The sequence below is a fragment of the Channa argus genome, chromosome 17 (assembly GCF_033026475.1).
Source record: "Channa argus isolate prfri chromosome 17, Channa argus male v1.0, whole genome shotgun sequence".
Lineage (NCBI taxonomy): Eukaryota > Metazoa > Chordata > Actinopteri > Anabantiformes > Channidae > Channa > Channa argus.
Window position 1 is genome coordinate 3,722,024 of NC_090213.1, and position 15,289 is coordinate 3,737,312.

The 15,289-nt window shown below is 41.2% G+C and overlaps 1 protein-coding gene across 3 annotated transcripts in view; it reads left to right on the top strand.

Annotated features, from left to right (window-relative positions):
- Positions 1 to 6,664: 6,664 nt before the first annotated feature.
- The window catches only part of msraa (methionine sulfoxide reductase Aa), a 30,407-nt gene continuing 21,782 nt past the window's right edge, over positions 6,665 to 15,289 (top strand). Inside the window, exon 1 of one of the 3 annotated variants that reach the window (XM_067481894.1) lies at positions 6,665 to 6,887. In XM_067481894.1, coding sequence (XP_067337995.1) covers positions 6,752 to 6,887 — 136 coding nt within the window. In that variant the 5' untranslated portion in view covers positions 6,665 to 6,751. Of the gene's footprint in view, positions 6,888 to 9,182; positions 9,336 to 9,437; positions 9,495 to 15,289 lie in introns of those variants that run through there. The other 2 variants (XM_067481897.1, XM_067481895.1) reach the window with 2 other exon arrangements.

The window sequence follows — 15,289 nt, forward strand, 5'->3', positions numbered from 1 at the left end:
TGGTTTCTGCTGGTACTGCTGCACAATCCTCCTCCACAGCAGCTGCAGCTTTAAGGCACTGAGGCTCCACAAACCGCAAAGCGTGCGGTGGATCTTCACCTTGGCCTCCGGAGTCTCGGAGCTGGTCCTCGGTCGCTCTCTTGGCATTCACCGCGTGCCTTAATTGTATGGACATTTAAATCAAGGTCCGCTGTGAACACGAGGAGAGACAACCCACAATTCTCTGCTTTCCATCCTCTTCTGCCCGCTGCCCTACTTTCTCCACTTCTGTTCAGTCCCTCTGCTGTTTTCTTCAGCTATATCCCCACCCCCACCCCCCCCACCCCCCAACTCTTCTGCTTCACTTCACTGGGCTTAGTCCCTCACTGGATCCTCTACAGTAAGTCTCCACTTTGGCTTTTTTTTTTTTTTTTTTTTCTCTGTGTGTTTAAACGTGACATAAAGTGACATACTGATTACAAAGACTGGTTTCAGCTCTTTTTACTGGACTTTACATGAGAAAATAAATCATTCCAGTAAACTGAGCTCCTAAATTTCCCCTCAAACACAAACTGACCTTCAAATGAAGCCTCACAACACGTGTTTACTGCATTTTATTACCCACATCTGCTGATTATTCTTATAGACACTCACATATCTAATAGCTAAAAACTGGTTTTACTAATGGATGAATCCTGGCTTTGCTGAATTATACTGATCACTTAACGGTGACTATAATACGCACAAAAATACCGAGATGATGCACTGGCACACTTTTCTAAACGCTGACATGAGTTCGGACAGATTAACATCTCAGCATCTTCTCTGCTCTATGTTATGAATCCTCCTCTGCAGTGCTCTGTCTCCTCCTGCAGTCCAAAGACACACAGGCAGCTCAGGGGGCTTTAAAAAGACCCAGTGCTCCATGGATGTGTGTGTGTTTATGGACCTGTTAAACCTGCTCAGAACATCAGGGGCTAAATTTTGGAAAAGCTGAAGTCACATTTATTTATTCACTGGTTTTAATGGCAGCAGCATTTTGCCTCTCCTGTTTTTTTTAAACACATTTCTCACTAATAAAAACACATTTGCAGCAGTTTCCATGAACAGATTGTGGCGACTTGCACTGCAGCCTTCCTACTGTCATTTGGTGGACTGGAAACTTTTGGTGTCCTCTTGCTTCAGATGGCGTTCGGAACACTTTTAATTGCATATCACACAGCCATAATGCAACTTCAACTACATTAAAGGCAGATATGATGCTCACTAGCATTGATTGTCTGACTGAGGCAAGTATAAAGTCTCTGCAAATTGATTTTCATAGTAAACCGAGTAGAAACCAATAATGGCTTCCTGGAAAATTAAAGTCACATATATGGCAACTTAAAAATCAGCTATGCCGCAGCAGTGGAAATTAATGACAGTATTTGTACCTGTATGCAGTTTTTAAGCGTGTACAAACACTCATTTAAGCAGTAGCCTACTGCGGACCATTAAAGCATTATCCTCCATCAGCCTGCAGTTCTTCTACAGCACTGCATTAACGGCCCAGCTGCAGGGGAGGAAGCCGCTGCTGCGATTTTACTCCTCACCCGACATGACTACACAATCCTGTCAGCTTGCAAAAAAAACTAAACAAACACACACACTCACGCACACAAACCAAAAATAAATAAATAAATAACTTGTTCAAATTTTTTATTGGTGCAGATGAACAGCAGCAGCGTCTGCGCTGCTCAGTGGCTCTCCGGCAGAGCAGAGGAGGTGGACCCATCTGCAGCCTCATTAACCACCGAAATGCTAATGACCCAGATAGCTCATGTAGGCTAAAATGCAGAAAGGGGGGAGGGGGGGGGGCTGCCTTTGTGGGGGTCGGGCGCATATGTTGAAGCCTATATTAAAATTCCCTACAATAGTCGAGCACTGACAGCTACAGAAATGACCTAATTATAACACAACAATAGTTTTAGTTTTATTAATAGTCCTAACTGTCATAATAAAGAATATCTGCCTTAGTGTGTACAGTGATCTACTGCAGATGCGTGCAGTGTGTGTGCAGAGGATTTTTGTGTGCGCGCCGCTTTTTTGCTCTAAATTCGTAACGAAAGTTGCGCAGAGCGCGACAACACACTGCGGCTTTTGCAGAAGCAGGTTTAGCGCAGATGAAAGGAGCTGATGGAGGTTAAACACACACAAACGCACACACACACACACACACGGGGCCTTTAAAGGCACTGGATCAAAACGAACAAACGTTGTACAGATGCGCGTAAAAACCGAACACCAAATACCTTTCAGCCGCAGGGTGCAGGACAAATGGCGCAGATTTCGGTTTTTAAACCTACTTAAGATTTGATGGCCACAAAAAAAAAGCATCAATCTCTACAAAATACACCCATACAGGAGGTGTTGTCTGTCCGCTGGTGGAAAGCTTTCAACCGGCTTGTTTTGCGTGCGCCGTCCGGTCCGCGATGCTCTCGTCCGGAGGTCCATGCAGGGATGCTGTGGATGCTGAGGATGCGGGGGAAGCGGAGGATGCTGCGGGAGATGCGGAGGTCGGGCTGTCCTTCTTCTGCAGCTCAACTGAGAAACCGATTTGCTTGCTTCTCCAGAGAATCTTTAAAAGCACAAATAGTCCAAAGCCAGAACCGCACCGGAGCCGAGCAGTATCCTAAACTCACACATTTCAGGCTGTTGTTGTGTGTGTGTGTGCTGGGTGCAGTCAGGAGGCGGATACAGTAGCTGTGTGACAGGATGGAGGGAGAGAAGTTGGGCGCAGTCAGATGGAGAGGGAAGAGAGGAGAGGGGAGGGGGTGGTCCTCTGAAAGAGAGGGAGGCAGATGAAGCCAGGTTTTTACAGCTCTGTCCTCCTGTGAGGGTGGAGGGGCAGCATCTGCCTCACCTGAACGGAGCCCAGTCCAACCCAGCTGTGTTCTAATGCAGGAGAAGCTCTACAACGGCCACCACTGACATCAGGTCTGCATGACTGAGACGCTTTACAATACTGGGTGTTATACAAATAAAAATACACTGCACGGGCCCCAACCCAGCATCTCATTTTAAACTGGGCATTAATCTGCAGACTGACTGTTTTCTCAGGGTTTACATTTCTGCAGGCTGCAGGTTTTATCCCATTCAGACACAACACTGATGAGGTCTGGACTCACAGTTCGGGTTCAGCCTAAAGGTGTTAGATGGGGATGAGATCAGGTCTCTGTGCAGACCAGTTTGGTATATATAGCGCTTTTTTTTTTACACTGCTTCTCATTCACATATTCACACTCACAATCACACACACACTCACACACTGATGGGGGAGCTCCCCCATCAGTGCGTGAGTGTGTGTGTTCCCGGTGATGGCCAACGCTCACCGGGAGCAACTAAGTTGGGGTTCAGTGTCTTGCCAAAGGACACTTCGACATGTGACTGGAGGAGCTGGGAATCGAACAAACAACTGTGGGATTGGTGGACGACCGCTCTGCCTATTGCACCACAATCACCCCATTAAGCTCATCTGCAACATACTGGGAAACCATTTGATAAACCCACTGTGGGCTGAAACAGGAACGATCCAAATCCAGACAGGTGTCACCAAGCTGGAGTCAAATGTTGCCTCCAATATGGTTTGGTTCCCAGACCTAAGGGGGTCTCTTATTTAGCCTTGTTAGCATCTTCTCATCATCCCCTTTATGGCTGAGTGTTTGAGCCTTGAGGTCCAGGGGCGGCAGGCAGGCAGAGCTCCCAGCCCACATCAGCTGACCCGGTTTTAAGTGGATAACATGGACTTGTTGTCCCGCAGCACTAGTGGTTCTGGGTTGGCCTGATGTCGGCGAGCTGCTATAGGCACAGTAATAATCAGCCCCTCAGCTCCAGATGATTATACTAAAATCAGGATTCCCAAACACTTGGTTAATTAGGCCACTAATTAGTCAATAAGCTGTGGGAACAAGGATGTAGCCCAACATTAGCTTCATCACAAGTGTTACACGGCTTTTTAGTTCGTGTGTGTTTTTTGTGTGACAATCTACACGGGACACGTGTTGTTTAAAGGGCAGTTAGCTTTGGGGCCATTTAGCCAAAACGCCAATTAATTAAAAACTGCACCTTCCAAGCACTGAACTCGACGGTTATCCTCAAACAATATGTAGACGTTGAAAGTTGTGTTTTGTTTTCGTTTTTTTCTGTTTTAGTCTAATCACATGTGATTCAATTCCATGAGATGGAAATAAAATATGTTTTCTAATACTGATGACACCCACATATAAAATTCGAACACACTTGAGACTGATTTGATGCAAACACATTTCATTTGAATTAATTCAAGCTGGTTACCTTTAGGCAGCTGTGTCCTTTTCATGAACATAAATACACTTTGGACCTTTCTAACACACCCTAACTAATCGGCCGGCTTCACTCCGTGTTGTCTGAAGGGAGCAGTGCAGCACAGATCCAAACCACCGAAACCTAATTGACCCATTTCAGGTCGGCAGAGACCTTAATGGACTTTTCACAGCATCCAGCTGATTGTTATTTAGCTGGTTTTACGCTCGAGGAAATGTCTGTGTCTTTGTGGTTGGCTGTTTGCATTATGATGACCAGATATCAGTGTGTCTGACTTGATGATACGACTATGACGTACAGACATCCGACGAGACAACGGGCGTCTCGTGTGCTGGAATCTAAAACTGTGCTCAAACCCACCAAATTCCTCATGATTCTCACCTTCATACAGGCACAACCAGAGATCTACATCCAGGTTTTTTCCTCACCAACATGAGCAGCGTTTCTCTTGGGTTCCTCCATATGGCTTGTCATCTGTCCCCTTCCGTCCCTCCCCCACCCAGCGTACTGGGAACCAGTAGACGGATGGGGGCTGTTCTGCACTCACTTGGCTGCACCATTTCAGCCACAGAGCCTGAAATAATCACTGGCTTCCATCTTATGGAGCATTTTTATCTTCTATCAACCAACTACCACAATTCCAAGTATTCAGATACTTCACTTAAATAAAAGTACTATGTTTTTAAGATTCAGATATTTTAGTAAATGAGCTTGTTAACTGTATTTCACCTTTCACAAATCTGTACAAGCAAAAAAGCAAGTTACCAGGAATTTTAAAAATAGACTGAAATTATCATGGTAAATAATTAGAGCAATTATTAGTGTTTATTTTATTCCTACTATCATAAAATGATATCAAAATCTTAACTGCACTGGACAGAGTAGAAAGAAAAAGTGGATTTAAATGAAAACATTCCATTCATTTATTGGCTTCAAATAGAAAGTTACAGCACAGTGGAGTCTAGCACAACTTTCATACAATTTCTAATGTGAGTATCCTGAATATGTTATTATATAATATATGCCAAACTGAACTTTTTAAAGGCTACTGTACATTTAATATTAGCATATTCTGCTGCTTCTATATGGTTATTGCTATTCTGTGCTTTTAAATGTCAAGCATATTTCTTCTAACATTTTTCAAATTTCTATTTCTAAAATATTCATAAATTTCAATTCTTTTGGTCAGATTTTCACTATTCTGTTATTGCCTGTATGACCAATTTAAGTCTTTGAAGTCTTTGTGCATAAATTTCACAATCCAGCCCCAGATCTAATATATATATTTGCATCTACATGTGTAATGCTGAAGATGTTTGCTTAAAATAGGTTTAACTTGAACATTAATACCCAACAGCCAGAATATGTTTGTCTGGCTTTGTTTGGGTGGGAAGATAGCAATTGTTAGCATCTGTGTGTAAATAAGAAATGTGTGCTTTGTTAACAGCAAACATCACCACAGTAAAGAAGAAGGAAATAGGAGAAACGTGGGTGTTGATTGCATTAAACGTGTTGACAAATTCACGAGTTAAGACATTGCAGCCCAGAAATCTGTTGTTTTAATGCTTATTCACAGTGCTTTGCATATTCATTCCACACCACTTAATTTCATGACCTCCCCGGCACTTTTTGCACTTTCATGCATCAAGGTAATGGATGAGATAAAGCTTCCCCCTTTTAAATGATTGGTGCGATTTGGTTGATTATAATGAAGCTAAATTAATAAGAGAAAAAAAAACATTTGCATAGGTTCAGAGAATTGTCAGTTTAATTAAAATGAAATTAGTATAATCATAGATAAAAATTAAAACTGAGAAAACTAACTTGATGTATGAAACTGGAAACTTAGATTTGCTGTGGATCTTGACCAAACAGATTTGCTGGTTCAGAAAAATGCAGATTAATAGTAAGACTGCTCATCGCATTTATTGAGTCAGGAAACCTCAAGTCAACTGCTGCACCTGTCAAATACCCGGAAAATCGCTGCATCGCAGTGAAACGTCTGCACAGTGCAAAACATTTGGTAACGTTTGCAGCACGGTTGCAGAAACGGTTTGCAATCGTAACAATATTCAATTCAAATTCCCGACAGTCTCATGTTATTTTAACTGTCGGCGACAATACGCAACGTGCACAGACCAACAGCAAGAATTAAAAAAAAACTATCAAAGTGGTGCAAAGACTTTAAAAAAGAAGTTCAGAGTTTCTCTGAACAATTACCGCAGAGACGTCATTTGAGCAGAAATGCCAGAGTAACACATAACAAACAGAGTTACATGATTACAGCGCGGCACCAACGTGCGCGTGCAACTTGTTTGTGTCTCAGTGGAGTAACACGTGGGTTTGTCAGCGTTAGGTAACTGACTTTGCCAACTGACGTGTAGCCACGGACCCGGCTGCCACTCAGTGTGCCCGAGCTGCTGCGGCTTCGATGGTCTCGTCCTCTAGGCTCCGTCTGCTTTATGGTCATTTTGCCAACATCCGCATGGGACACATGGCCTCCACAGCCCAGACGCCAACCGCGGGGACTGCGCTGTCCGGCCGAACCGAGAGCATCAAAGTCTCCGGTAAGACTGAGCCCCGCTAGCTTTAGCATGCTAGCTCCCGGAGCGTTTAGCAAAATGACTTAACTTTTCATGTCAAGTGCGAAAACGACAACCACAACGATGAGTTTGCAGCTTTCTCCGTTGTTCCCATTAACTTTTCATAGCGTTCGCGTCGTCGCCTTCCTCGGACGATAGAAACACCTTTAGTTAGAAAGACGTAATTAAGTAAAAGTTAATGTAGCCGCTAGCACTTGCTGCTATCAACAGAAGCCGAAACCGCGCATGCGTATTAAAGTACATGTAATACTGAAGGTAACGAGTACAAATTTAAGATACTTTACTTAACTATTGTCTTTTCCTGATACTTTTCTCCCCTATACTCCGGAGCGACAGGCTTAATTACTAGTTACTTTACAACTAAAGTTGTTTTTTTTTTGCCGTGAAAAAGGTATAAAAAGATTTTAAAATATGCGTTGTTGTAAATTAAACTACCCACTAGTTTTTACAAATAGTTCGGATAAAATAGATGATCAATTATAAGCAAAATTTTTCTTTTAATCATTTTATTGTTGGATGAAATAAACAGCTGTGTGAAAGTCACTTTGGACTCTTGGTAACCAAATTCATTTTTCTCTGTATTTTTGCACACGACCCATTAGTTGAGAAAACAAGCAGAATAACCTATAGATAAAAAACAATCATTTGTTGCAGCCGTGTATAGAACTGTAAAACATCAGCTCCAAAAATATAAAGTACTTTGGGGATGCTACATCATTACATGTGCTTTAATCTCTATAGTCAAGCAGTTGAAGTAAAAAAAATAAATAAAATAAAATACTGCTATTTCTGATAAAATCAGAAGGATGGCTGCCTGGCTGATTCAGCCCACTGCTGGTGTTAATCACTGTCAGTGACCTGTAGCAGTGTATATTTAAGTGTGTTGTGCAGAACATCAATCCTTGTTTAATTGATATTCACTGAGAAAGTAGAAATATTATTATTTTCAATGTGTGCTGCAGCACAGACTTCCACTGAGGAGCAAAATGAGCAAGAACAGGGTAATGAATGTCACGGCAGTGAGAAAATATTTGGTGAAAGCGGCCTTTCAAAACAGTGTTATGGCTTTGGTTTTATAGTTAATCACTGGAGTTTCTATTGGGGTCAGAATTGTGCTTGCCCAGAAATTTGTCCATAAATCTGGTATACAAATAACTGTGGCGTTTTCAAGGTGATAAGATGAAGCAAAATGTGGGGGCGCTGGGATATTTCTTAACCTTTCTTGACTGAGTATTTCGAAATGAAAAAATGTGTCACACGGTGAAGCGGTGCTTTGAAACATTTTTGGATGATGACAGAGGTCACATGCGAAGAAGCTAATCCAGGCTGTAGTCTGTCAAACACCACCTGAGACTAGAGGCAGTTCTAGTCTCAGGTGGTTTTTGGTTTTAGTGTCTGTGTGGAGTCTCTTATAAATGCAGTTATATTTAAACCAAAGTATCTATGTGTGTGTGAGATGGTAAGTTTTCTGTGTGTATACACACACAGGCAGCAGCACTAGGTTGGCAGTCAGGGCACTTGGCATCAACCTGCCCCCTCTTCACTACAAGTGAGGGCACTGAGTCTTGGCACATGATGAATAGATCTGCACTGGCACTGAACAAAAGACCCGAGACACACATATACACACACTCTCTCTCTCTCTCTCTCTCTCTCTCTCTCTCTCTCTCTCTCTCTCTCTCTCTCTCTCTCTCCCACACACACACACACTGCATTTTTGCACTATAAAGTAAAAGATGACTGGTAAGTGTAAAGTTTGTGTGGTGAAGAAATGGTCAGAGATATTGACTGGCTCAGTGTTAAAGAGATGGAAATAGCAAAAACGGGTGTGGGGAGGGTTGAAATGAATTGTTTGAGAGTTTTTCCAGTCTAGATTGGATTGATTTACACTAATTAATTTTGGGTAGCCTGGAAGGGGTTGGACTGGAGAAGGAAGACATGGGATTGGAGGGGTTAGGAGGGCGGGGGTCCACCACAAAAGGACGATAGGGCTGGATGGATGGATGGATGGATGGATGGAAGGGTTCAGACGGCATGGCAGACATGTTGGAGCATCGCCAAGCTTCTTGGGAATGCTGCCACGATCGCGAGCGATGAAGAAAGAGCGAGTGAGCACAGAGGAAAGGAAAAAGCCATGCCTGCAGTGGAGAGACTTGGCAGGGCTTCCCCTCCTTTGTCTGTGTAGCTCAGGGCTGCAGCGCCAGAGGAAATCAAGAAATGTCCAGGCGTGGTGGTGGATGGATGGGGACAAGCTCTGCCTCAGCTTCGGGAAATAAGAGGAAGAAAAAGTACGTCCAGCGGACTGAAAACTTCTGAAGGAGCCAATGGAAATTTAAAACAAAGTGTTTCTTTTAAATGAATTTCCGCATTGGGGCGATTGGGCTTAATGCGGTCACGTAACCGCAATATCCAGTAAGTCGACCTGTAATTTTAACACTAACAAAGAACTGTAAACTGTGTTTGTATGTTGTTGGAGAGCCAAAAATGTCTCTGAGCTGGATAAGGATGGATGTTTGACTTCAACGAGTCCACTAGCAGCCAGAGACAGGCCAACCATGCACCAAGCAAGAGGTTTGTATATGAGTGCTTTTTGGGCTTTAAATAATATTTGATGCGAATGTTTGCAAAAGCAATGCAGCTAGAAGTTGAGCATGTTTTGTTTGTTAATCTGATGATCTGGTGTTTGTGGACATTGCTGTGAAGGGTAGAAGCAGGCCACAAGCCTGCAAGTTGCATTTTTTCACCTCTTGGATATCATAACACACAAGGTTTGGCTGATATTGAAGAGGAACATCTGGATTCTGAATTTCATACTGCACAAACAGAAAAAAGCTACGATTAAAAGTGAATTCATCATCTACACCAACAGTAGTTGACAAAACGGTCTCACCTCATGGTCAAATACAGTAGCTGTTGTCCTCTAGCTTGTACTTGTTGGCTTAAGTTTAAAGTTTGTTGTTGATGCTACTGTTTAGTATCCCTTCTAGATTTTCGATTGCCAGTCATAGATAGTAGGGTCATAAATAATTGGTGCACAGTCCCAGTCTATTTGATATCTTATGAGATTAAACTCTAACATATGATCTTGAATAGCTACTTTAAAAGGCTTCAGTCATGTAACTGTGAGAACAGTGTGAATATTGTGAACTCAAGTAGTAATAAGTCATAAAAATCAAGCCTTTTTTTTATAATAGCACAAGGGCTTTAAATATTATTTCAATTAGCTAATTAATATCACTTAGTACCCCACCTCGCACCTGATGATAGCTGGGGTAGCCCCCCCCCTGGGCGACCTAAAAAGGATAAGTGGTGACAAATAGTGGGTGTATGGATTTCATCAATGGATCAACTAATAGTTGATGTTTAAATGAAAATAAACTAAGAATTTGGGAAACAAGTTTAAGTTCCCAAAGTCCAAGTGCTGCTTTCTTTAAACTGAACATTTTATCTGGACCCGAGTCTAAGAACCAAAGGAATTCAGCTCGCCATCATATATATGACAACAAAAAGCGTCATGAAAATATTTGCAGTTTTTGTGTGAAAATTGACTGAAATGATTTTACATCTTCAATAACTGTAGCTAGTTTGCAGTAAATTCTTCTGCCCTAATAGAAAGTTACTTTTCTACTAATTTTGTTTTTTCACCTTCATATTCCCAAACTGTGTCAAAAGTCTACAAAGAACAGGTGTTTGTGATGTTCTCATTGTAAACGTCAGCAATGAAAGGTTTTGTCCAAATGGATGCATATAAAGAGTGGATGTCCGTTTACAAGCCCTCGCTGCCTATAATGTAATATAACGTAATAAGGTTGCTAAACCTTGCTGAGTAGTAGTCAGTAAAATAGGATTTATTTATTTATAATTTGATCTTATTGTCTGTCTCCTGCTTTAGTCTGAACATCCTTTAAACGCACTTGTCTCTGCTTGTAAAAGCTGCAGCTAGTCTGCAGCAGTTGAGGTGCATTTTATTTAACTGGCATTAGGAATCAGGTTGGTGCTCAACTTATCCCTGTGACATTAGCTGAGAAAGGTTAATGTTGCAAAAAACCTATGATGTTACCTCACTGGTTAAATGTTTTAATCTGCCACGCAATAATCCTCCTTCTTACCTACACACACACACAAACACACACACACACAGGTGGGAAAAAATGAAAACAAAGCGCAAATGAAGGAGCTAATGTCATCCTCATCACGGCTTAATCCAGATGTGTTCAGACATCCAGCAGCTGGTGTTTGTGAGTCTTTTAATTAGCAGGTGTACTTCTGGGTGCAGATCATTATTATTGCAGCTTGTTGTTGTCAAATGTGTAAATCTGACAAAGTATTTTCAGGGATGCTCCGAGGTTGTCATAAATATCAGGGGTGATATTCTGGTAATGAGACTGTGATTCCAAGATGTCAAGTTCATTTACAAAAATGAATTTAGTTTCTTGGCACGGCACATTGTGAGCTGAAGGCAGATGCTCCGCTGAAGCTCAAAAAAAAAAACCCTTTTGAGCAACAGTTTTGGTTCTCTCCATATTACTGCCCACAGCAGCTAATAATATGTAAAAATGTTCACTTAACTTATAGCTAATCAAGATCGAGTACTGGTGTGAAGTAAGTTTCAAGTGTTTCAAAAGCAGAGAAAGAGAAGTGGCAGAGTGCATTTGCTTGTTGCAGTTCCCTAAATGTAACAATGGTTTAACTCTTGTGTCAATTTACTGCTCTGACGAAAAACACAGTTTGCTATGTGACATATTAAAAACTGGTGTGAATGACAAGTCAGATCTGTAAAAATGGCAAAACTAACAATTGTGGCAGCTGTAGTAATAAATGTCTCTCTAACTCTTCTCTCTTTTGCCTCCTTGCTGGTCGCTTTCTTTTCTTTCCACCCGTGTCTGCAATATCTTCAAAGAACCCACTTAAACCCTTAGCAACGCAACCTGTAGGAAGCAGTGTATTTATGTGACTACTGCATTCTTACTTTGCGTCACTGACCTCAGCTCCTCCATGGTTACCTTCATTATTTCATTTTTAATGAGGCTTAGTGAACATTTTCAGTCTGAAAATTCAAATATAGCTTGAATAACAAGTGGTGCACATGACACCGTTGCACAGTTTTAGTCTACGTTTATACTTCATTGAAGCTTAGATCCTGTATCATCAGGTTATTGATTTAAAAACAATGTTGTTTGTCCAGACAAAATAGAAATTGTGCTTGTACTGTTTTTGAGAAATTAAACATTGCATTTTTATTGCAATAATGTTCAAATTAAGTTTAGTTTTAAGGTTATTGTGCATTGTGTTAACATGCAAAGAGGAATTAGCTATCAGCTAAATCTGCAAGGTTTATGAGATCAATATTCATGTGTATGGTCCCCAGTAACTAAGCACACAGTAATAATAATAATAATAATAATCATCATCATCATCATCATCGTCATAATGCCTCCAAAAGGGGTCGTGTAGTTATTTGCTAACTATTTGTGCAAACAAGACAAACGTGCTTCAAATATATAGTAGAATAGATCAGCTGATAAATGCAGATTCTCATCATCAAGTCATGGTATTTCCAAACCTCTTTCAGGAACCTCAGTCAAGTCCAGTTTCCACCAAATGGCACCCTTGGAAATGAATGGCCATTGTTTTGGACAGACCTGTTCGAGAATCATGTAGTTGTGTAACGTTAGGATGTCCACATACTTTTGGCAATGTGGAGTATCAGATACACAGATAAGGTGAAGTTGTAAATCTGTATCAGTCTGTTTATCACACCTCCTGTACATGTTAAGTGACTGTGCAGCGTTATCAGGTTCAGGCTGGCGCTCGTGTATCCATTCACCTTTGTCACTGCCGTTGCCAAGACAACACGGAGTGATCCCAGTGAATGGATGACTGAATGAATGTGTGTTTGTGTGCGACTCCATCAGCAGAGCTCTTTGTTGTTTACGCAGTGGTCTGATAACCTTGACAGGCAGAATGAGAGGCGCTTAGGCGTGAACGTGAGAGACATAACTGATGGGGTTGAAGTATGGAGGGAGGAAGTGAGAAGGAGGCGAAAAGATGAAAGGAAAAAGAACAAGAAAGAGACTAAGGCTGAGTGAGTGATGTTGAACTTCAAGGCTAAATATTTAGGCTAATCTGATCGCTACAAATATGTGAAAACTGGTATTACAGGGCCCTCAAAGTATTTATAACCTTTGAACTTTCCACATTTTACAACTGTTACTACTAGAATCATAAATGTATTTTATTGGGATTTCATGCGATGAAAAGTGTAGCGTGCGCGACTTGTCAAAATAGTTTTGAAAACCATTTATCATTTTCCTTTCACTTCACAATTATGTACCACTTCGTTTTGGTCTATCACATAAAATCCCAATAAAATACATTTACATGTGTGATTGTAATGTGGCAAAACAGAAAAGGTCAAGAGGTATGAATACTCTGCAAGGCACCTTATTGGTTTGGTCTGAGGAGATTTTCAATTAAAGAAATAATGAATGGAGGAAAAAAAACAGTCATATAATTGGAAAAATGAGGGAGGGTTGAGTTCCCCTTCTTCGTCTGGACACATGGAGCATATGATTGCATTGCACACAGTGCTGAACACATAGCAAAACATAAAGCGGATAGTTGTAGTTCAGTAGGCTACCTCCTACTGACCAGTAGGTTTATTATCGTCCATCAGTCCCTCCAGGATTTTGTAGATGTTTTTGTAATTGCTGTGGCCTTAAATGCCTGAAAATTGCAATTCAGGAAAGTGATGTTTTAGGCTTTTGTTGCAATAAACATTCGAGAGCAAGTGAAAATTGAATAAATTCCGAATCAAAGGCTTCCTGTTGTCATGCAAACAGGCAAGGATGCTTCTGTCGCTTAGCTATTTATACTACACGAATGTTAGCACTTTAATGTTTCTGGAACCCAACTAGATCCTTTCAGCATTTCCAACAGCCTGTCACGATGCTTTGTCTTTTCTGTATACACAAGACAATATGCTCGTGTCATTAGTATAATTTGCTTTTGTGCACAGGTTTTGCTTCCAAAATGTTACACCCCAACGCTGTGCACAATTCATTGATCTACCGGCTGTAGTAAATGTAACAGCAGCAACAGTGTTCCTCAGGGGCCTAATTTAAAAAGAAATGTAAATGTACAGAGGTTTAAAATGAGAGACACTTTATCAGTTTATTTTGGTGCCTAACCTTCTAAATGGTACAACGTTGGAGTGTCATGTATTATGACCATGACAAAGCAAATCCCAAGTGCATGATACCTACTTACTGTGCCTCCAGGCAGGTTGAGTAGGGACCTACTAACCCACATCTATTGCCTGATAAGAACAGATGCCAGACCAAGGAAAAGGTTGATATGTTCTTTATTAAACGCTGTCAAATCATACATGTGAAATAAATGCATGTTAGATTAGTTATTATAACTTCCATCCTCATGTACACACTGGATAAGCTCTGTTCTCTGCTGGAGTGTTAGTTACTAGCACTGTTACAAATGTCAATGGGATTCGCAATGAGGTGTTTGTACTGGATTCACTGTCAGTCTCAGCACTCTCATTAACCTAGTTTCCAGCAGCACAAGGCAGCAGTTTTTATAGAAAAGCTTTGATAATCTCCCAGTGCAGACCAAATGCTCAGCATCGAAAGGCCCAGCACAAAGGTGCCGACTAGCAGGTGAAGAAAGTGGAACAGGAGCCTTTTTTTTTTTTTCTTAGTTTCATTCCCGTTTTATAGCTTTATTTTCATGAGAGATGATGTAGATCAAAACAGAGCTGGATAACGAGTGATTTTGGACCTAAATTCATCACGTGAACCGACATAAAAATCCTGACAAATGTGAAATATCTCTGTTTCTGCTTGCTATCACTAAATCCCACTGAGGGAAGCAGCATCTTTTATAAGGACACCTGGCCATGATGGCAGTGTTAACATTTCCAGACACTACAATCCAACATGAACAGTTTTTGCAAACTGATAACAAGCAGCTGCCAAAGACAGTTGCTGTCTTTATACAGTACATGCAATAAAAGGCAAATAACAGTGGGTGACCAATATCAGATTCAATTTTTCTGTTTAAAGTCTGTGACCAATTTGCTGTGTTCTTTTTAAAGGTGCTTTTCTTTCTTCCTAGTCCATACTCCCTGCATTAACTGTGCAGCCAACCTCTGAACCTTCTGTCCTGAACCTTTTCATTCGTTACATGGCAGCACACTGAACATGGCAATGCCAAAGCGTGATTAACTGGTAGAGTGAAAGAGCTGACACTGTATTCTGTTCACAATGTGATTAAGAGCACTCAGCTCAAGATGATCTCATTAATCACATTCTGTATATATGTTGCATTAAACCGTTTCTTGACTTGTGCTG